This window comes from Cygnus atratus, chromosome 17 (assembly GCF_013377495.2).
Source record: "Cygnus atratus isolate AKBS03 ecotype Queensland, Australia chromosome 17, CAtr_DNAZoo_HiC_assembly, whole genome shotgun sequence".
In the NCBI taxonomy this organism is placed as follows: domain Eukaryota; kingdom Metazoa; phylum Chordata; class Aves; order Anseriformes; family Anatidae; genus Cygnus; species Cygnus atratus.
The window spans coordinates 13,476,155-13,498,693 of record NC_066378.1 but is presented as its reverse complement, the minus strand read 5'-3'; the positions used below and the strand labels follow the sequence as shown (position 1 = coordinate 13,498,693).

At 45.6% G+C, this 22,539-nt stretch overlaps 2 protein-coding genes across 2 annotated transcripts in view; one reads left to right on the top strand and one right to left on the bottom strand.

Annotated features, from left to right (window-relative positions):
- The window catches only part of HECTD4 (HECT domain E3 ubiquitin protein ligase 4), a 72,485-nt gene extending 63,351 nt beyond the window's left edge, over positions 1–9,134 (top strand). The window contains 8 exon segments of the mRNA XM_035565750.1: positions 578–697; positions 837–992; positions 1,822–1,925; positions 2,234–2,455; positions 2,871–3,037; positions 3,514–3,709; positions 4,512–4,734; positions 5,199–9,134. Of these exon segments, the coding sequence (XP_035421643.1) occupies positions 578–697; positions 837–992; positions 1,822–1,925; positions 2,234–2,455; positions 2,871–3,037; positions 3,514–3,709; positions 4,512–4,734; positions 5,199–5,335 (1,325 nt within the window). The 3' untranslated portion in view covers positions 5,336–9,134.
- Positions 9,135–9,625: 491 nt separating this feature from the next.
- Positions 9,626–19,009, bottom strand: TRAFD1 (TRAF-type zinc finger domain containing 1). The gene is made up of 12 exons (XM_035565751.1): positions 18,914–19,009; positions 18,561–18,624; positions 17,315–17,450; positions 17,188–17,241; positions 15,806–16,220; positions 14,220–14,483; positions 13,304–13,374; positions 12,891–13,106; positions 11,800–11,932; positions 11,194–11,503; positions 10,731–10,803; positions 9,626–10,371 (listed from the first exon to the last, which is right to left on the bottom strand). Exons 2-12 carry the CDS (start codon positions 18,608–18,610, stop codon positions 10,327–10,329), a joined length of 1,767 nt encoding a protein of 588 aa, XP_035421644.1. The 5' UTR covers positions 18,611–18,624; positions 18,914–19,009; the 3' UTR covers positions 9,626–10,326.
- Between the last annotated feature and the right edge of the window lie 3,530 nt (positions 19,010–22,539).

The following is a 22,539-nucleotide window of genomic DNA, read 5'->3' as shown; positions in this document are numbered from 1 at the left end:
GGGGGGATGATTCTTGCAAGAACTTGCTGTAGTTTGTTTTAATCTGAAAAAGGAGAAGATACAGAATTCACCAAAGGTGTTAGCTGGGCCAAAACAAAAGCCTTTGCACACAAAAAAAAAAAAAAAAAAAAAAAAAAAAAAAAAAAAAGGCTTGGGAAGCTAGTATGGAGAAGTGAGGAGTGTTCACCAGAGTTCTTTTCCCCCATAAGTCTGGGCTCTCCATAAAGACAATGTGACAGCACTACTTTTTATCTTGTTTCATTTCCTCCAGCATTACTGTCAAAACATCGCTGATTTCTGAAAGCTATTTGGCAGTGTTTCTGATTAACAGGATTTCTGGTGGAGTTGCTAGGATCTATTTATATAACAGTAGGATTGTGTTCATCAGTGTCCTAATCCAGTGCACTTCTTCTAGTAAGCATCAGTAGCAAATACTTCCAAATAAATTTGAAAATGTGTATTAGCCATTTCTTAGCTACCTAATGAAGATCATTGGCTACTGAAGATTTTCAGAAAACAAGATAGTAGAAGGATAGATTAAAATTGAATTAATTGGAATATGCATTTCTTTATTTAGGTTTAATCTTTTATGACACAAAAGTAACTGTAATGAACAGAGTGCTGAATGCCACTGTCCAAAGAACTGCAGATCATGCGGCCCCAGAAATCACCCTGGATCCCCTGGAAATAGTTGGAGGTATGAGAAACATTTATCCTCCTCAAAAGTCGTTTTAATCCATTGTAGCATGTCAAATCTGTCTTAACAAAGCTCAGATACGTTGTTAATGCAAAATACCCTGAGTATGAGGATTTTATCTTTATTTGTTTTTCAATAGGGGAGATCCGTTCTTCAGAAAATTCCTATTTCTGTCAGGCAGCAAGACAGCTCGCCTGCGTGCCATCCTCACAGCTCTGTGTTAAACTCGCCAGCGGTGGAGACCCTACGTATGCTTTCAACATTCGGTTCACAGGGGAGGAGGTTCATGGTACAAGTAAGTCGGGATTAAAGAGTTACCGGCGTGGGTGACATTGGGAACAGCTGTGAGAATTTACTCCAAGTGGAATCCCAGTTTGTACCAGAATGTGGCTCCTTAACTTTAAGGAGCAGCATTACCTTTATGTTTTTAGTCCTGCAGATGGAAAAAAAAATGGGAAAAAATCTTCCAGTAATTAAGCAAGCCGGTTTATTTTCATCTTTTATTTAATAAAACAGGGAATTGTGTGAGCATGCAACTCCGTGAACTTTTTGTACCTATTACTGGACAAAGGGCCACCTGATGCCTTCTCTCAAGGGGAATTTTCTTTTGAAGGTCCATGGTTGTTACTGACAATATCTCTGAAGAGATAAATGCTGCTCCCACAGCTTAGTATTTATAATGACTTCTAATACATTGCCTCACTGCTTTTAGCTGGGGAAACACACTGCCTGCAGGACCCTGTTGTTATGAAGATAGCACCCGTCATCTTCTAATCGAGTTATGAATTCCATTTGCAGGCCAACTGGTGTAACAAGTGTTCGTGCTAGTCTTACACATAGAGTGCTGGAAGACAAAGCAGCATTTAGGGATTCAGCAGGAGGCAATTCAATGAATATCTTTGCATGTAATTAAACTATTAAAATGTGAACTTGGGCATGGATAATAGGCTGGCAGGGCAGGCATCTACGCCACCATTGTTTAAGCCACGTGTGTGCAGTCAGAGAGGTTAAGCGTGTAATCTAAGGCTTGAAACATGATTTCAAGGAGAACAGCAAATCCTGAATTAAATGGCAAAGGTAACAAGGCTAAGAGAGCACTTCATTATTTTGCCTCTCTCTTGCAGGTGGATCTTTCCGTCACTTCCTTTGGCAAGTTTGTAAAGAGTTGCAGAGCTCCTCGCTCTCCCTTCTGCTGCTGTGCCCAAGCTCTGCAGTCAATAAGAACAAGGTGTGGTGTCTCAGTGCAAGACATGAAGTTGCCTTACCTTCCATGCATGCATGTGTTCAAGGCCAGGTTGAATGGGGCCTTGGCCAACGTGATCTAGTCTGTGGCATCCCTGTCCATGGCAGGGGGGTGGAGCTAGGTGATCTTTAAGGTCCCTTCCAATTGAGCAAATCCTCTCTTAGACAATTCAGTGGTATTCATCTTGTTCAAATCAGTATTTTCACAGTCACATTAATTTGTGGACCTGCAGGGTAACATCAATTGTTAAATGTTGGTTTGTATACTCACTTTTTATTTTTTTTTCCCTAAAGGGGAAATACATCTTGACGCCAAGCCCTATAACCTATGCAGAGGAGCAGCTATTTCACTTCTTTGGGCAGCTTTTGGGTATTGCAATACGAGCAGATGTTCCCCTGCCACTTGACCTCCTGCCCTCATTCTGGAAGACCCTGGTAGGAGAGCCATTGGATCCCGATGTTGATCTCCAGGAAGCTGACATCCTCACCTACAACTATGTAAAAAAATTTGAAAATGTAAGCAATTTTTTTCTCTTCTTCAGATCTTCGCCCATAAGCACTGTGTTCTAACAACAGCTACGTTTACTGACTGGTAACGGTCAACTTCGTTGCTAGTAGTCACTTGAGCAGGGTCACAAAGTGTTTATTTTGTGTGTGCAGTATTTTACATCCTGATGAGAGGTTTTTCCAAGCCAATCTCATGCGCTGCCAGGTGCAGTGGGATGAAGGCTTCTGAAATGTTTGCTGAAACTCTACACCACTAAACCAGACAGTAACTAACCAAAGCAGTTACTGCCTGTTGGTGTCCATGATGTCTCCAGGTGATATAATCAATGCACTTCGTACATCGTGGTGATGCCTTACCTGACTCACAGGGATGAGATGCTGTGACATGTTGGTCATCAGGTACTGTTCCTGTGTTTTGTGGTAGATAAATGATGAGACTGAACTGGAAGCTCTGTGTGCAGAAATCGCTTCGCAGCATCTAGCGACAGAGAGCCCTGACTGCCCTAATAAGCCATGCTGCAAATTCACCTACCTGACCATGACAGGGGAAGAAGTGGAGCTTTGTCCCAGAGGCAGGCACGTTCCAGTGGGGTGAGTAACAGCTTCCTTGGCAGGATGTTGCAGTGGGTTACGTGCAAGAAAAGCATCTCTGGAATAATTTTCCAAGAGCCAAGCTCTCCCAAGAAGCTTTTGTAACCAGCTGAAGGCTAGAACAAGCTGGGAACACTTCACATTTGTTGGCAGGAACTTGGGATCTCTGGCACTACTTGTTTTTTGTTCTGTAAGAAATAGATGGTTGAGGAGCAGTGCTTATCGACTGCCTGCTGGCTTAAGTAAACTCCCACAGTTACAAGGCTTGTGAGAAATGGGTGACGTGAGTGTAAGAAAGGAGGAGAAAGCTGAAGTGGACTTGAGTTGGGAGGCATCAGAATGTAAATAACTAAATGCTCAGTCAATTATTCAAAAACAACCTCCCCATAAAACCCTCCTGTAAGTAATGGTTTGGGGGTAGCGCAGGTGGGTTCCTAAGCACTTTCCTTTCTTGTCTTGAATCTCTGCCCTAGCAGATGGGAGAACAAAGATGTTTATGCAACTGCAATCAGGAGCTTGAGGATGCGTGAGCTGCAGACTCCGGAGTGCATGACTGCAGTGCGTGCTGGACTTGGGTCAATCATTCCCCTGCAGCTTCTGACTACGCTGACCCCTCTTGAGATGGAGCTGAGGACGTGTGGGCTTCCATACATCAACCTGGAGTTTCTCAAGGTATGAAGAACTGCAGCTTCTTTGGCAAAACCTGTCAGACTGACAAGCAGAGGAGGATCTTTCCCCGTGGAAGGTGTCAGAGGAGAACCTTCTGCTTGTGTTATACTGTGACGGTCTGTATGGCACACCGCCCTCTACTTGGACACCCCTCTGTCCCCAAAGAAGTTTTTAAGATTTCACGGGTTTCAGAGAATAACAGTGGTGGGACTGTTATTATAAAAGTAAATGAGTTTACTTTTTTTTTCTTTATGTATCAAATCTTAATTTCATCTCTGTTTTATTGAGCTTTACTCAACATTTGTCATTGAACTTAAGGGCTGAAAGAGCTGCTGCCCCTATTTCAAGTAGCAGTTAACCTCTGAAAATCTAAAATTGATGTTCAACAATTTCTGGTTGTAAATACTTTTATTTCAACACCATAAGAAATATGCCATTAAAAAAGTTTTTTATGCATAGAATATTCTCAACAAAGAGTATTAGTCTTGTTTTGTTTTCCTTAAGCAGCAGCAATGATGAACTGCACCAGCCCTGCATATTAAACAAAAAAGCAATGTATTCTACCAGCACTGCAGGGGAGACAGACTAGGATGAGCCTGTAACAAAAGCTGATGGGCTGAAAAGATACGGAACTGTGTATATTAATGGTCTACTGTGGTTGGATTTCTTCATGATTTTGATAAGGCAGAAGACTCTGGGGAGGGAGGTGCAGTTACCATCGCCTTTTATCCTCTTAGTCTAAGTGAGGAAGACCTGCCAAGGGAGGAGCAAGCAGCAGTGGACATTTTGCTCTTTTCTCTGTTAGGCGCACACCATGTACCAGGTGGGACTGATGGAAACTGATCAGCACATCGAGTTTTTCTGGAGTGCGTTGGAGATGTTCACCCAGGAGGAGCTCTGCAAGTTCATAAAGTTTGCCTGTAACCAGGAACGAATCCCTTTCACGTGTCCCTGCAAGGATGGAGGTCCCGACACTGCCCACGTCCCGCCTTACCCCATGAAAATTGCACCCCCTGATGGAGCTGCAGGTGTGTTTGCTGTCTCTGAAGGCACAGAAAATCAGCTCTGCTCACATAATGGTCCTAGTCTTCAGTTCCCCCTTTTTAATTTAAACATGGATTTAATGTACAAAAAAAAATGAAAAAAGAGGCAGGTAGTTATGGCTGCAAATAAGAAAAGAGAACCTGTTTTTAAACCATGTAATTCTGTAAAAAAATAAATATTTAATTTTAACAACTAAACACATTGCCCTCTGGAGACAGTAAGATTTTCTATATTTGTCTTGCACGCTTTTTAAAATGATGGAACTAAAGGAAATTGGCCTTAGAACTGGGCAAAAGGGACAGCACTGTTTAGGGTTCAGAGAATTACAGAGAACTTTATTCTTTTGATATTTGTTCCTAACAAGCATTGGGGTGGGGAAGGATGCTTTTGCAGAATAAGGTGAGAAGCAGAGGATGTATTCAACCAGCTGCTGCTCCTTCCCCTGCAGGTTCTCCAGACTCGCGGTACATCCGTGTCGAAACGTGCATGTTTATGATCAAACTTCCTCAGTACTCCTCGCTGGACATAATGCTGGAGAAGCTCCGATACGCCATCCACTACCGGGAGGACCCACTCAGCGGCTGAGAGAAGAAGGGAACGCCTAGAGGTGACTCTGGATTGTTTCATAACTGCTAATGTCGGAACCCTTCAATTCACTTAAAAATACCTCCTGTAACACTGTGTGACAAGCTGGAGGTTAATTTATTTTCTGAACTTTTGTTCCCGTTACGATAATTACTGGAAGACTTACATTTTGTATTTGTAGATTTTGTGGTGGACTGGTTATTTTGCTGCCTTGTTTGTGGAATATTTGTAGGATAGTTTAGTAAAGACCAGTTTGTGTATAATTTAATTTTGAAAAACCTTTAAACATGTACATTTCTAATTTTGTAATTTAGGATGGTATTACCCATGCCAACACAACAAAAGTGAGGATGGTCTGAGTTTGGGAGAACTCAGGGGTAAAGGCTCATGGATCGCTCTCCCTCAAAACATTTCTGAGTACAAAGGGGAAGGAACCAGACGTGGGGAGGGAATCACCGCTGGGTGCCTGCGGAGCTGAGCACAGTACCTGTTCTTTCTGCAGTCAAGAGAACGTGCAGGGCTTCCAGCACTTGCTTGAGTTTTAGAGCAGGAAAGGCTGCCAAACTGCATGTTTATGTTTCCACCATTTTCTTGTAACTTTTTAATTATAAGCAAGCACACGGGTAGCTGCCACAATTAACGTGGGCTTTCAGCTGGACACTTGATTAGGAAAGTTTATAATCGAGAGAACGAGAGTGAAAAGGGCCATAATTCAGTGGGGTTCTTGCCCTAGGCGTTCTTAAATGTCTGCTTTGCTTAGTACTAAAATAATTTATTGTAATTAAAATATTAGCAGAAACAAAATGGCTTCTCTCTGTATGGTGTAAGATACCACAGTTCAAGCTTATGATCTGTGACTTTACCCCGTTTCCAAACGAGCTTTCAGAATAATCACAGCTGTAGAATCACAGGGCTGCCCAGGTTGGAAGGGACCTGGAAAGATCTCCAGGTCCTGTGCAAAGGGAGCCTGGATGAGCTCATCCAACACCCAGTCCAGTCGCATCTTGAAAACCTCCGGTGATGGGGATTCTACCACCGTCCCTGGGGAGGCTGTTCCAGGGATTGATTGTTCTCACTCTAAAATCCTTCTTTTTTATACCAAGATGAAACCTTTCCCAGTGCAGCTTGTACCTGTTGCCCTGTCTCTTTTCCATGTGGCTCCCTGGGAGGAGAGAGCCTCCTGTTCTCTTTGTGGCCACCCTTTAAGTACTGGAATACGGTGCTGAGGTCCCATCGGAGTCTTCTTCAGGGTGAACAGACTTAACACCTTCAGGCTTTCCTCACAGGGCAGGTTCTCCAGCACTTTGATCATTGTGGCCCTCCTTTGGACCCGCTCCATTCTGTCCTCATCTTTGTGGATTGTGAGGACCAGAACTGGACACCGTGCTGCAGGGGTGGCCTGACAAGTGCTGAGTAAAACACCTGTAACTCGTATTTGTACTCAAAAATGATTGGTCTTTGATCTAAGAGTAAATTATCCTAGAAAAGTGACACCTAAAAGGAGAGTGAGGTGAGGGGGAAGGCACAAGGTTACTTGTTTGAAGATAAAGCTTCTATTTTGTACGGAAAGATAATGGAAGACTGTGGGGAGAGAGCAGTTCTCCAAGTTTAACTTTCTTGTTTCAAAGTATGTTGTGCGGTGGTTTCAAAACAGCACATCGTGTGCGTCTTCCTTCGCTCCTGTAGACGCGTCGCATGGTAGTGGGTGCATTTAAAAGTAAGGCGTTGCTTTGTTAATCTCGTAGAGCCAGACACGAGTGAGAATTGCCTGCGTGCTAAAGAACTGAAGAAAACATACTGAAACTACTGCTGTGCTCCTCGGCTCGGTACTATATGTAAGTTAAGTGCCAGTACTGAGCCACGAGTTATTTATTTTTCTTCTGATGTGTTTGCACATCAGCCACACGAGAGGTTTATGATGGTGTGCGTGTAACTGTACTTTAAGGTTGGTATTTTATGTCTCTTTAGAAGACAGCATACACTAATTTGGCTTGTCAGAGGTCATGGGAACTGAAAAACCTGTATTTATTGTATATTATTGTGAATATTGGGAATTATGAGCGTGTGGTACTTGGAAGATAAAATGTGAGTATGAAAGAGAAAAGCCTAAACAAGTGTGTATATTCTTGTTCTTCTGTGAGTGAATGGGAAGAAGTGTGTGCAACAGTTGTAGAAATAGTTGTTGGCATACAGAGTCTCCAAATCCTGTGGTTAGGAAAGCTGTTACCCTTCTATTGCGTATGTCCCTTCCTTTCACAGGAACAGATACATGTAGGAAGAATATTTACTCCTGAATCTTGTCCATTTCCTGGTAGAAGCATATATGTAGCTGAGAAATCATTCAGAGTAAGTGCAAACACAGGTAACGTTTACAATGACAAAGGGGAAAACTGAGCAGAAGGGCGGGCTTGGGGCCATTTTATTCCCATCTGGGATGTGCAGTCTCAAACAGGTGCTGCAAGGAAAAGTGAAGAGCGTCAACTGCATTTCGTGGCAGAACTGGTGCTGCTGACAATGAGGTGGTTGGGGTTTCTTCCTGGTGATGGAATTGCAATTGCTGTGTTGGCTTTCAATTAACTCTCTTTTCAAGCCCTTAATCCGCTGGGGGGACTTGCAGTGCAGTCAAATACCTCACGCGCAGGGGTTTGAGAACTCAGTATGCCAATGGTTCCAAGGCTATGATTACAGCTGTAAGGTAACTGCTGCTTATGTCTGGCTTCTCCTTCCAGAGGGCACATTTGAGAGAAACATATTTGCATCTTGGCCCTGGAAAGTGTGCTGTAAAATTACTTGATACGTATTTATTACAGTTAATTATTTATGATTACAAATAACAAACTTAGTCAATGCTGTTTACACCTTGCTGTGTAAATTAAGCTCCTTGTACAGGAAAATTGTCACACTAATAAATAACCTTCATTGACTTTTTTTTTGTCCTGAAGAATACTCTGATCCCGGTAAGAGGATAAGTTGTAGTGTTTGATTGGTTTTGTTTGTTTTTTTTTTAAGTTACTAGGAAGGACGTGCTGCAGTGGTTTGGACTGCAGCACAAATGGCCTTTCAATTAAAAGCTTTTCTAATCATCATTACTTGTGCTTAAAATGAACTTGACAGTGTCTGTAATAGGCTTGTTTGTCAAAACAAAGATTGGTTTGTGACTTTTTATATATACTCATTCAGAATGTAAAATTATACTCAACAATGGAAAAACTGAAGCTGGGTATTAGTTCTAGCTTGGTGTGTGTCCATCTCGGTACCGTACACAGCATTAACCTGTTAAGTGCTCTTGGCCATACAGTGTACACTGCATAAAGGAGATTCTTAACATCCCTTTAGATGTATTGTGTCCTTATTTGGGGCTGGAAATAATAATTAAAAAAATCCTCCAATGATGAAGCTGTATCGATGCAGAAGATTAGAACTACTAGAACTGAAGTTGCAGCCTACCTGCTTTTATGGGTTAATAGACTGTAATTTATATTTACTTGCAAGAGAAATGTAAATATTTTGTACAAAAGGAAAAGCAAGTAAAATGATTGCTAATGCTTCTCTTAATGGAGAAAGTGCACTATTTCTTAGGCATGAGAAATAATGCAAACTAAGCCATGGCATCAGCTGAGTAGTTTTTCATACTAACCAAGCCATCCTGCTACCTTCTCATAAAATAGCAGAGCCAGCGTAGGTTCCTTTACCTTGCCAGTTTTCCCCAGAAATGCCATTGCAAGGTTGGTTACCACCTGTTTTTTAATACCTTTATTCTGCCTTTCTTGTATAAATAAACACTTACATTTTGGTGGAAGCATCCGTAAGATGTCTTTATTTTAGAAGCAGGCTCACCTCAGCGATCGTTAGCCTTGTTCCGTGCTGCAGCTTGTGTGACACCGCTGGCAGCGGAGCTCTGGCCCTCAGCGTGCAGCGAGGCCTCTAATGCCAGCCTTGCCCTAGAAGAGTGGCTGGCTAATTAGCCCTGCTAATACCCATCTGCTGTCCCCAGTTAATAGCCTGAGGCTGATGCCCACAGTCATTATCTAAGCCCTGCCTGCTCCAGCCTGTGCACTACTACTTCCCTTACGCTGTGCCAAAGCACAGGGGATGCTAACAGCTCTCATAAAGCACATTGACAAAGACCTAGTGCAGGTAATAACGGAACACAAATTAGCGAAGCCTGCGCACCGTGATTCTGAATAGGCTATCATTAAGCCTGGGCTGATAAAACTTACCCTCACAGAGCATTTGCACACCCTTCTGCCGTGTAACAGCACTTCATGCAACAGCTTTTACTGCACAACATTTCAGGATATCATTAGATAAAATTTATTACAAGGAGTTTAAAAAGCACTGACAAATACAGCATTAAAAAGCATTTCACTGCGCCAGCCCGGGATCAGAGCTCACCCACCACAGAACTCGGGGTTCCCCCAGCCACGTCCTAGGCCCTCCGGTAACAAACCGGGACATGCAGCGAGGGCGCAGCCCCCACCACAGCACAAGGCCCCAGCACGAAGCTGCTGTGCGCCATCCCCCATGCCTTTCGGACAAGGGGCTCTCAGCCCTAAGCCCCCCTCATCCCCTACCGCATCCTGGCTGGGAGCTCGCTGTGGTGGTCTTCGTAGAGCGCTGCTGTCTGCAGAATAACTAGCACACGAGCAGCAGGAAACATGCTTACAGAAAGGGTGAAGAAATTCTCCTTCAGACGGTGTTGCGAAAAGCCCTATGGAAACACGGACGATGGGGTTCCCTAGGCAGAAGCCCGTTAGCAAACACGCAGCTTGGGATGTTGCTTAGTGTAGATCACAGAAGTAAAAACCTGTAGTATACTCTCACAAATTAAAAATACATATAAAATGATCACTGCCCATAAAAATTTAAATTCATATAAAGTCTTCAGTGACATGGCAATGTAGCAATTACTTGCGCTCAGATAAATAAGTACTATAGTGCATAGTAAGAGTGCGTAGAGTGCTAGGCATGGTTTTCATATATGCGGTAGATCACTCGTCCTCCAGATAACCAAACTCAGGGCTTTGGGGCTTTGCCTAAAGGAGAGGTGGAAAAAAAAAAATGCCGTTTTCAAAGAGTACTGGATAAAAAGCAATGGATAAAACTCTCACTGCAGCAGAAAGGACTGCGAGTAGCTCCTCAGCCTGGCACAATCCCCACAGCAGGAGGCAGGTGAATGGCTCCCCTCGGCACCAACCTGGGGGATAACCACCAGGAAACATCCTCTCTTCCTAACCAGTCCCACCCAACGGGATGAGCCAAGCATGCCGCAAGCAAATCACCAGCACGTTCACACATCTGTACACTGAAAGACTGAAGAGCTGGCTGCTGAGGTACTCTGAAACAGAAGCATCGAGAGCACGGAGCAGAGCACCACTCGCCCTGGCTGTCTTACCTTTACATTCCTGCTCCTCAAGCCGCCTGGCACATCCGACAGCCCCAGACTCCTCCCTCCTTCACTTCTGATGCTGCAGAGGAAGAACAGGGACACTTTCAGACAAAGCAAGCCTACTGACTTGTGCTCTCACTGCCAAATAAGCACAGTCTCTCCCCACCAGGGAGTCTAGAAGCTCTAGGGAAAAGCCCTTAATTCTCCTGAATCTTAACAGTTATTTCCGTAGCAGAAGACCCAAACCCTCTACACAATTGCCTTTAAGCACCTCAGTGATACACACGCACTGCAAGAAAAAACTAACAAAAACATAAGAAAAACCATAGGTGGTTCAGGCTACTTCTAAAGCAAGCTGGATTAAGCAGCAAAGAAAGCAGGCACTGAGCCGTGAAGGCATCACAACATTCCTGTATTTATGGCAGCTGCTTGAAGCAGTTTTCAGCACCTCAGCAAACAAAGGCGTTACCTGGGGCGGGCTGGAGAAGTACCGGAGAAGCCGGACGTGAAGGCTTCCGAATGGAAGTTCGGGCTCGGTCTCACGCGTGGCGCTGTCCCGCCAGGTTCGCCCGCACCTCTGCTCTTCTGCCTCCCCTCGTTCCCGGCCACCTTCCTCGGCTTCCCCCTCGCGTTCAGAGCCTCGCTGGCTCTCACCGTTCCCGACGAGGTCGGTGGCGCGTTCCTGGCGTTTGCCGCGTTACTCAGCGACCTGGTCCCTCGCGCAGGGTAACTGAGCCTCTGCTGCCTGAAGCCTTCTATGCACCGAGGAGAAACATCTCCTGAGAGGACACCAACAGAGCGCTTTAGGAGCAGGAAATGCAACGTTCATTCAGATAGCAAAATAAGACCTAACTTCCAGTCCAGCAGCTTAAGGCTCTATAACCAAGAGCTGCGAGGATACTGAATTTCAGAGATTTAATCCTTCCTGCATAAAACTAGAACAATGGGAGGTGACTGAAGACTTTAACACTTTGGAGACAGAAGAAGATAACGTCTACTCAGCTTGGAACACAAACAGCGCTCCTGCAAGTATAAAGCAAAGCAACATGCATAAAAATCTGTGTGTCACCCACACCTTGATGCCTGATTCGCCTCCGAACCAGCTCTGGCGATTCCCTTCTCTCTCTGTTGTCTTGAGGAGAGGCCGACTGCTGCGATGGAAAGCTGTCCGCTGGGCTGGCTGTGGCTGGGCGCAAGTCACATTGATCCTGGAGCAAACCACAGGGATTTAAATGACGGCTCGTTCAAATTTATTCTTGTAAAAACATCGCAAAGCACCACCCTCCAAAAGCACTGAGGCTATCAGGGGGTTGGCTTTAGGAAGAGGCATACACTGGCTTGTTGCGTGAGAGAAGGTGTGGGTGTCATACAGCGTAGGAAAAGCTGCTCGCTACCATCGGACCTAAGGCAAAATGGACCTGGCAGCATCAGCCAGCCCTGCTGAACAGAACCGCCCCGCAACGCGGGGCCTCGCTGCCAACCGACCGGTGACCATATGGTCTGTTATTGGGCGTTCTGAATAAGCACTAAAGCACCGAGCGGCCTACTTGGCACCTGTCCATCATTCTTAAAAAGCAGCAGCAGTTCCAGCAGTACCAAGAGCTGGTATTCTTTCCGGAGTAGCAGGATCGGGCAGCAACGTACGGAAGAAGCAGAATACCCTGAACAGCAATCTGCGGCGCCCACCACTTCATAAAGGCACCGCTTTTCTCTCAGGCCCAGCTTCAGATACATACCTGCTTTCACCCTTACTCTCTCTTTACATCTTACCCTCCAAGGCATTTCTCCACTTCCCAGACTTGCAGTCTGTGTCGTCTCCTTCCTCTCTTACCTACCCAGGGTGTAGGCTTGCACGCCTCTCCCCCTTAGCTTCGATTCACACGTCCTGGTTTCAGCCTAACTTTTACACACAAGCCAAACATTTATACTGTGCAATTTCAGGGCCTTTTCTTCAGTTTCCATATGAGCTTTCAAAGCGATTGTTCCTTTTTCAGTAAGAGCCCCAGCATACCACAACAGATCAGACGGAACCAAGAGGCTTCAGGAAGACCTGATACAGGGGACAGTTGCACTGATTCCTGAAACGTCCCACCCCTAAAGGCACAGCACTTGGAATACTTCTCGAACGACTACACGCAGCAGAACAGATCAAGTTCTGTTTGTTACCTGATGATGGAAGAGGATCTCCTCTTCTAGCTGGATGCCACAAAACTCACAGGGAATGATGATGTTTGCTTCTGCCTGGACAGCTTGGTGCTGGGGCAAATAAACAGACCTACAGCTTTTGGAACCAAGATCTTGCAGCCCGTCGCATTTCCGTGGGTTTGGAGAGGAACTTCTTTTACTGAACGAGGCAAAGGCACTTGCTGGGTTACAACCTGTCTGTTAGGCAATTAAAACGGAGAAGTTAGCTACCACGTTTAGCATATACGGGTTTTAAAAAGCATGCTATGCAAAGATAAAATTGCTAGGCTCCTGACAGTATCACCGAGTGAACACTGCGCCCTTGTTCGGTCACAGTAACAGACAAAAGGCTTAACTGCAAGTCCCTGGGTACAGCACAAAGAGAAGTACTACACCTGATGAAGAATCAGATCTTCAGCAGGGTAGAGCTCCTCACAAAACTCACACGGCAACATGATCTCGTCACCTGCAAAGTAATGACAGTTATATCCTCTACCACAAAAAAGTCAGCTGCAATCGGATCAACTCAGCTTCAGAATCCCTACGCAACAGACCTCCGTTGTGCCACAGGACGGCAGCCAGAGCAAATGCTAAGGAAAACGTTACTCTAGTTCCACTTGCTGAATTTCACGAGCAAGTTTCACATCACCCAGAGTCAGAACAATCTTTTGGGGTCAGAAATACGTCAAATGGTTTGGTACAAAAGCGTATTACCACCTCGGGTAAATCCTTTAGCACCATTTTTCCTTTCAAAATAAATCAGCACTTCAGGACTCACCCAGGTCTCCCTTCCCTGTCACCTAAAATTGCTATAAATCTCTCACCGCTTTCTGTTTCTAAAAATCACCCGAGAACAACATCAAGTTGGGTACACAAGCGCTTCACTTGGAACTGAAGGCACTTCTGCATCCCTGGAATAGCATCACCCCCTTTCCCTTTACTGTTCCAAACTGTTCTGATTTGAAAAGAATTTCTGGGTGAACATAGCAAGACCAAAGATCCAGTATAGCTTTTATTTCTTCTTTTCTTTATTTCTTCCCTTGCTGTCTTTAGTTTCTTTCAAAGAGGCATTACTATTTTTGAGGAAGCAGAAGACAAAATCTAGGGAAGAAAAAAAGTCTAGAATATGGTCTTCATGGAGCATCTAATCTCCTATGCATTAGATATCTAAAAATGACTTAGAGGGAGTCTCAAAGACTCGTTCTGATGTTTTAAAGACGTCAATAGACAATCTTTGACACTCTGAACCCAAGAACTCTCTCTCCCCTCCCTCAAACTTTAAGGGAAAAAACAAACAGCATTTATACTTACTTTTTATGTGGTTTGAAGTGCTAAGAGACAATGAAGAGTCACAAGAAAAGATATTTGAGTTGTCTGGTTCATCAGGGCAGGCAGATGGCACAGACTCTTTGGTGTAGTAGTGCTCCCAGAAGTCACTGTGAATTTCCGCGGCAGCATCGTTGTGAGGATTCTCATTTTGTAGGCTAAGGGCCAGCATGTAGTCCAAATTGGCGTTCCGCTCTCCACAAAGTGAGTTAGTGTTTTTATTTCTCTCCCACTGCTCCAGTTCATGCTCTTCAAAATATAAATATCATAAATTTTAGAGAACGTTAAGCCTGCAACAAGCAGTTCACTTAAGTACGTTAGACTAGTTCAACCAAGAGCGCTTCGCACGTGGACACTCAAGGAGTTCAGTGCTTCAAAGCCTAGGACACCCCTTGTATCAACTGGGAGGAAAAAGGAAAACAGCCATCCTATTTTTGTTTGTAACAAGCAGATAAAGGGGGGAAAAAGAAAGCTGTTCCTCTTACATCAAAAGCTCAGGTAAGGCCTGAGCCCAAGCGTGATGGGAGCTAAATGAGGTCACTGGGGAAAGCTCCGTAACCTACCCTCAGTCGTAACGCTGCGGTCCGGGCCTTTTCTTCAAGATACGGGTGGGGAAACTAACCCCTTGTAATACTGCATTTGACAGGAGGGGGGACTATGCATGCACAAAATAAAAATCCCCAAAATGTTTCCTGCTAGTAAAGTTACGCCGAAAACAGCAGTGTTCAGAACAGCACCCAAGACGGAGCTGACGGTGTCCAAAGACAGGCTACGCTCCTCCCCTACACCACCACATTTCCAATATCGCTGGCACTTCGCTCGTCCTGATTACACCAGAATTTTACACAAAGCTTACACGCGCATAAAAATCCTAACTGTGAGCACAGCTTGGGATTCAACACAAGTTGACAAGCTACAGCGCTCCACGCCTTTAGCTTCATGAACTAAGCCCAGAAGTTATTTCTACAAGCCAGGCAGTCCTCTACAGCCGACTGTAATTTAGTGTTCTGCAGTGTTAAACCCGCCGAGCGGCCCACAACACAAAGCAGAGCACACATTCAGCAGAGAGCTCGTGGAAAGGGCATGTCTGAAACGTGACAGGCCCCTCGGCACGTGGAGGTAGGAGATTAGAGGCTTAGGAGCGAGCAGAGGCGTTTCTACCAGTCTCAGCTACGTCCAGACAGGCTGTTACTGCAGAGACGCTGCGCACTAGGTGTGTGAACCCGCACACAGATCTTACCTACCCTTCTACTTAACTGAAGAAGAGGCAGCTGCTAAATAAAAATTGACAGAATTTGCAGTGAGCAAACAACTCCAATTTCATTTTTCAAGCTAGATACTTTCTGAGCAATAGAAGAGGCAGCGCATTGGGCTTTCGCACCAGGTATCTCAGCACTCCTCCATCCAAGAGGCTTATACATTTGCAGTTCTGTTCCACAGCAAAACAGTAGCGGTCACATTGCCTCCGCAGCTTCCATTACTAAGTATTTTCTCATAAATCAGTTACAAAACCTTTTACTTGGGTCAGCTGTCAAATTAGAAGCAAACGGTTACTCCCATCTACACCTTACCTTGACTTTGACTTCTTTGTACTGCTGAAACATTTCTTCTCCTAATGTCCTTAATTGTTTTGTCTCCTACACAGCTGCTATAAATCTGCCTTTCTAGCACCCTGGGCATTCTCCACAAAGGCCCGGGGTAGTTATCTGATCTTAGCTGGTTTCTAATGTCTCGAAGGGCGCGCAAGTGCGCGTCCGCATCCTCGTCCTCAAAGCGAGGCACTGTTCTGCTTACTCTTGCTTGTTTCACCTCTTTCCCACAGACTCGAGGGTGCTCTTTCAGATCTTTTACCATTACGTTAAGACCACACCCACTACATATCTCAGTCCTAGCTCCACAGTAACTTTCATGATCCTGAAGCTTATTGAAAGTTAGCTGGATGTCACAATGCTGGCAGACTGCAGGACGCAAAGGGCACGCTGATGCCTAAAAAAAGAAAGAGAGATTATTCTTCACACATGGAAAACTGAGGCAGAGCTGGGGGAGCTTCTCAGTTCGCTGGAGAGCTGAGCAGCCTATTGTTTCTTTATCCAGATACAAAGCTACACCGAAGAGCAGCCTGAAATAAGATACTTCGTGAGAAATAAAAGAACAGCACGTTGTATAACCTGTGTACTCATAAAGATGCCAGCTGAAGCACTCCAAACATTCAGAATATTGTCTAAATCTGTAATGCTTGAACAGCAGATTCACACAGTGCTTCTTCAAGCTAGAGTTAGATGTGCTATTGACAACCAGCACTAGCCGCATTTCATTGAGCACAGCTAAAAAAATGTGTTATTGTGTTATATCTGGGAGCAGATTTACAGCACGTTTACTACACGCACACTTGCAGGATGAACTACTTCCAGTCCTCTTGACTGGACACATCTTCAAAGAAAGTAATTCTTTCCTCACCAATAAGCAGACCTGCAGGACGCTTCCAGAATTATCTTTAAATAAGCCCAAAGGAAGGTAAAATACCAAAAATAACAAGATTGACTGCGGCAGCAGAGAACTGGATTCAGTAACTCAAAAATAGCACTGGTTTTTAAAAGTCTATTTGGATACAGCAACATATTAAAACTCACACAGTGGCAGCAATAGAGACAGAAATGCATAACGTTAATGGAATAAAAAAAAATGAGTTAGTTGTACCCTGTACTTCTGAAGTATTACACCATTTTTCATCTCAGTCACTAACAAGGACAAAAATACCACTTTGATACGAAGGCTTGAGCCGTTTCCCACCAAATTCTTTTAAAGCATATGAATTTAGAAAGCATGGTTAAATAAAAGTGATGCATAAATCGCAGGTTGGAATCCAGGTCTTTGCTGACAGAAAGACTCAAGAATCAGTGCTTGGAAATACCAGAGTATCTTCCAAGTGTCCGTAATTATAAAGTGCACCAACCTCATGATCCTCCAAGAGGCTTTTTTCTACCTTCATGCTACACTTGCAGGTAACCTGCAATAAACAGATCTCATTACATTAAGTGCCGCAGAAATCAGCAACTTTAGGGGAGAACTGCGTTCGTCACCTGCACGTGTTCCGATTCGATGTGGTTCTTCATTTCAGACTTGGGGATCGATTCACTGCAGTAGCGGCACACTTCGAGGTTTCTGCTACAGTGGATTTCATGAATGGTGAAATTAGGAACAGGAATATCCTTTTTGCTATGAGAAGAATCACAGAGGTCAGGTTTCAGAAAACACACTGACAACAATTTTAAGCTTTTATTCAAAAAGCTTTCGTACAATTTTTTCTTTATACGATTTCATAGTTTATAGAACCAAGCTACTAAAAAGAAAGATGAGCCCAACCAGACTTCCAGGTTCCTACGTAATCAGGATATGAATGTATTTAACATGCAAAGGTCACAACTTATCTTACGCGTGAAAATTCATGGCACATTAGTTTCTTTACGTGAAAGATAAATTTTACAGCATATAGAAGTTAACCACCGCGTTTGAGTTAATAGATTTATCTGAGAAAATAAAAGTTTCTTCCTGACAAGAAAGGCATAGCTTCGCATAGCTCGGCAATGAGAAGTCCAACACTGAAAAAAATTCAGTAACTGATTCTGTTGTGCTGGATCTTTACCTTTACAGCCTTCTGCTTTGTACCTTCCCCTGCCACAAGGACAAAACACTACATCTGATCACTCTTCTCCCCTGCCAGGCCCCAAGAAGCAAGCAGCCTGGCAAAGCAACAAAGTCCAGCAGCGGTGCCCAAGCTGCACATAACTTCTGGCAACCAAACCAGGTGGACACTGCAAGAAGCTGTGCAGATTCCAATGTCCTCTTCGGAAAAAAAACGTGATGTTTATTTGCTGGCAAAGAGATGATACAACTGCAAAGTTGCATACAGATGATACAAGTTGCAAAGATGCAACTTCTGAAATGACACCGTTATCAATAAATGTATTACCAATGCTGGAGCTTCTAAGGAAAGATAACTTATCAAAGCAAAACAACTGCCGCTTCACATACACCTACTGATTCTTTTTTTAATTTTTTTTTTTTTTACATCTTTGCTTCTGAGCCACACAACTGTTTAGAAACCTTCAGGCCGCGCACTTCACGAACACCTCACTGCCAACCAAGCCTCCCTTTTTATCCGAACGCCTCGGTTTCTGCCCAGGCGCGTCAGGAGGGCGAGTAACGGCTGGGCAAACCCCTCCGTAACGCGTTAACGCCTGAAGAGAGAACCCAAACCCCGGCACCTCTCCCAGGCTGGGCTGACCGCTGCCTCCCGGCACCCCGCCGCCCGGTTCCGTTTCTTACCAGTTGCCGCACAGCCGGGTTTCCCCCTCCGGCACCGCAGCCGTGGCCATTTTGGGGGCGAGAGCTGAAGGAGAGGCTCGGTCAGCGGCCCCCACACAACCCAGCGGCCCCCGCATGACCGCCACCGCGCCCCGGGGCCGCCACCGCCGCCCGCTCCCCTCAGGCCCCGGTGCCCCCCGTAGCCCCCGGTGCCCCCCACAGCCGCCGGCCCCGAGCCCGCCCGGTGCTGGGGGCTTCGGGCCCCGCTCCCCAAGGCGCCTCAGCGGCCCCCGACGGCTCCTTGCCCTCAGCGGGGGGCGAGACCCCGACCCCCCCCCCCAGCCCCTCAGGGCCCGGCGCCCCCCGCCCCTCACCCGGCTCCTCCGCCAGCCGCCGCTGCCGGGCCCGGCCCCGCGCTTCCGACCGGCCCCGCCGCGCCCGCCTCCCGCCTTCCCATTGGCTGGCGGCAAGCCCCCGCCGCCAGCTGATTGGTTTAATTGGGTGCCGGTCACTACTCGAACGGCCCTCGGTGCTGATTGGCTGGCGTAGACGTCACCGGGTTGAGGGCTCCGCCCCCCGTGGGGATTTGAAGTTTGGCCCCGCCCCGCCGGGCCCCGGCCTGAGGGGATTTGGGGGGGGGGGGGGGGGGGGAGAGCCTCACCCCACCTCACCTCACCTCACCCCACCTCACCTCACCGCCCGCGGGCCTCGCGCCTCGAGCAATCCGGCTCTGTGTATAAATAAATATGTATAAACATATGTATAAACAAAATACATGTTTACACACGTGCCCCTTCCAAAACCAGCTCGCTCTTGTACCAAAGCCAGCCCCACCACGGCTCCCCAGCCACCTCAGTGGTGGTGCAGCAGGGTTCATTGCTTCCAGAGGTTTTGCCTTCCTAAACCAAACCCTGGCTCCTCTCACGTCTAATATCTGCTGCGGAGCCGTTCCTGCGGCCTCTCCTGGCGCCTCTCCAAACCGAGCGCCTCATTCTTGAGCAAAATGCATAAAAACTGGACCTGTCCCCAATGGGCCAAAGGGCTGTAAAACGGCCGGTGGTACCTCACCTAACCAATCGCAGCACCGTAGCATGTTCTGAATTCCAGGATCAAACGCTGAGCAAAAGAAATCAAACTCCTTGACAGGCCTTCATGTCAAACTTCAGGAAAATTGCAGGTAACCAAGCATGACCGTGTAACAGGCTACGGAGCAAAATACAGCACAGCACTTCAAAAGGGTGCAGTGACAATTTTGAAAAAGGCTACACTATAAAATTCATAACCTTCACTACTTTGAAGCTCTGATTTTTCACTTTGATGCCTTTTTAGGTGCCAATAAACCATAACAATGTATTTTCTCGGTTTTTGATTCTATTCCCTCCTGTACTGGGTTTGGGAGGGAATCTATACCTCACAAGGGAAGCTAACTGCATTTAAGATTCATCAAGAGAGTGTTTTCAAAGCATATCCTGAAGCAAACCAATGCCTTTGTCTCAAGGCACAAGGAAGAGACGAGCAGACCACATGAACACCACACATGTTTGGGCGTTGAAGTTCCGCATTTTGTCAGAAGGCATCTAGAAGTGTTTTTTCCACATGAAGTTATCGAGGGAAATCCCTCTCCCACACAGCACACAAGGTGCGATGTCTGGAAGGTAAGCACACAGCTGAACTTTGGAGGCACAAGGTCTGGGGAAGCCAGGAAAGGATCTTGTGGATGGGTGCCTGGGGGAAAGCACCCTGGGAGCCACCCCGCCAGCACAAGTTAATCCCCTGCAAGACTTGTCTTCAATAGGGAAGTGAAGCAACCTCTGGTCAAACCCAGCTTTAACTTAAAAATGCTTGCTAACAAGTGCTGCTAATTGTGTAATCATCTAAAAGGAATCCAACTTCTCCAAACAAGTGCAACCACTGACAAACTTCCCTGCTCCTGCTTGCAGCCCTCATCTGATGAGGCACTGTCTTGAGAACAAAAGGTCACCGAGGCATTATAAGCCCTTGAAATAAAGGAACTGGCCTGTGCAGATTTCTGTGTATTATTTGTTTTCCCTTCCCCAAGTAAAACATCTGTTTTCTGAAAAGTGCATTAAACTAAGCAAGTCCACATCACGGACTCTACCAAAATTCCCCAGATTGGATGAATTTCTCACAGAGTGTCATTCCTATGACTTGATTGTGAATGTTTGACTTCCGGTTACCAGTCTCTTGACTAAATGGTGAATTTCTCTATTAATTCCATTAAAAAATAGCAGGAAAGAATGTTGGTAAACACTTAGAGCATCCTAATCTCCTACATCATGTTCCGCTCAGTGGAAAAGTTGGACCCCTCTGGGAAACTGAGTTTATGGTTTCAAAAAAAATTACCTCCCATATTTACACAGGAAAAAGTCTAACACCTTTACTATGGTCTCGAGATATGCCAGTGTTCTTAAAACTTCAAGCAAAACAAAACGCATCAGTTTTGGCACTGTCTCGCAGGTATACCACGTCTGTGCCAGGCTCTTCAGGGAGCCTGGCAGAGGCCATCAGGAGAGTGCAGCCCCCCAGGCTCTGTGTTCGGGGACATGGGACGTGCTGGGAGGGTGCGACACGCAGCTGCAGATGGCACAAATTTCAGCACTGACAAGCAGATGCAAGTTAATCACATTAATAACCCAGCCAGGATCAGGCATTGCTCCCTGAGTAATGCCTCACCTTGCCTTTTCTGAAACCTAAAGCAAACACGAGCCTGAGCTCACAAAAGAATGGTGCTGAGTTTCTGTGAGTAACAGTAGGAAGAAAGGGAGCTGGTGATCTGTGCTGGAAAAGGTCTCTGCAAAAGCGAGCTTTGCAATCTACAGGCAGTTACTACAAAAGAATGAAAAAGAAGCAAATAGTCACTATAATTTTTTAGAGAAATGATAATTACATCAAGTAAAAATTACAAAATGAGTTTCGCAAGAAACTAAGGATTGAACATTAAATTGAACAGAACAATAACTCCTGACAGTAGTTCCACTTGTATACACTGTCACTGCATCCATCAAGAAATGGGTGCTCACGCAAAGCTAACCGTATATTTTTGCATCCACAAATGCTACCTAATGAGCACAGATGCAGAGAGTTTATCTAATTCAGTGTTTGTTCTCAGCTGTCAGTCAAACTTCTAATAGGTAAGGGAAAAAAGATTACCTAGAGGATGACATCCATCTTTACACTCCTTTCTCCTTAAGTGAAAGAACACATACTTTGTCTTCACCGCATTCAAGATGCAGGCAGATAGAAGATGAGTAATGACTAACAGAGTCAATCAGCTGTAAATACCACAGAGAGTTTAAGTTAGGAGGCCAAATTATAACTCAACTTACACAATGTTTTACAGATTTTTGGTGTCCAGTTGGTATCTATCACTCCTGTTCTTCAAGCACTAGTTATACACATCTTGCAATACAATATTAAATTATTCGCATAGGTTCCTACTAAAGGAAAAGTATGCCTGCTATCTTAGGAATTGCTGACTTCTTGCCAAGACGCATGCTAGGGTCTGTGCATAGCATGGCCAAGTGCTGCTCACAAAGGACACACGTGCTGCTTGTTCTCAGCTTCTCCCACCAACACTCGGCCTGGCAGGGAGCAACTTGAAGCCATGAGGTGTGCAGAAAGCGTGCAAAAAGCGCTGCTGAGTGCAGCAGGACCAGCCGGGGCACATGAACTAAATAAAATGAACTAAATAAAATCCAGCCTGACCCCCCGCTCCCACAGAGGCGCGCAGTTCAGGTGAATTTTCACTCACATCACCAGGCAGCCTCCACGAGCCCTACCTACACGCCCCAAAACCAAACGGCACGGCAATTTTGCGACCAAAAAAAAAAAAAACAAAAAAACCCAAAGCGGGGCAAAAAAACCCACAGGCAACGGAGAGCGGGCGGCTGCAGGGGGGCACGCCAGGGCGGTCCCGGGGGAGCCACCCGCCTCTGCCCAGGCGTGCTGGCCGCAGGGAAGGGAAGGGAGGGGATGGGAA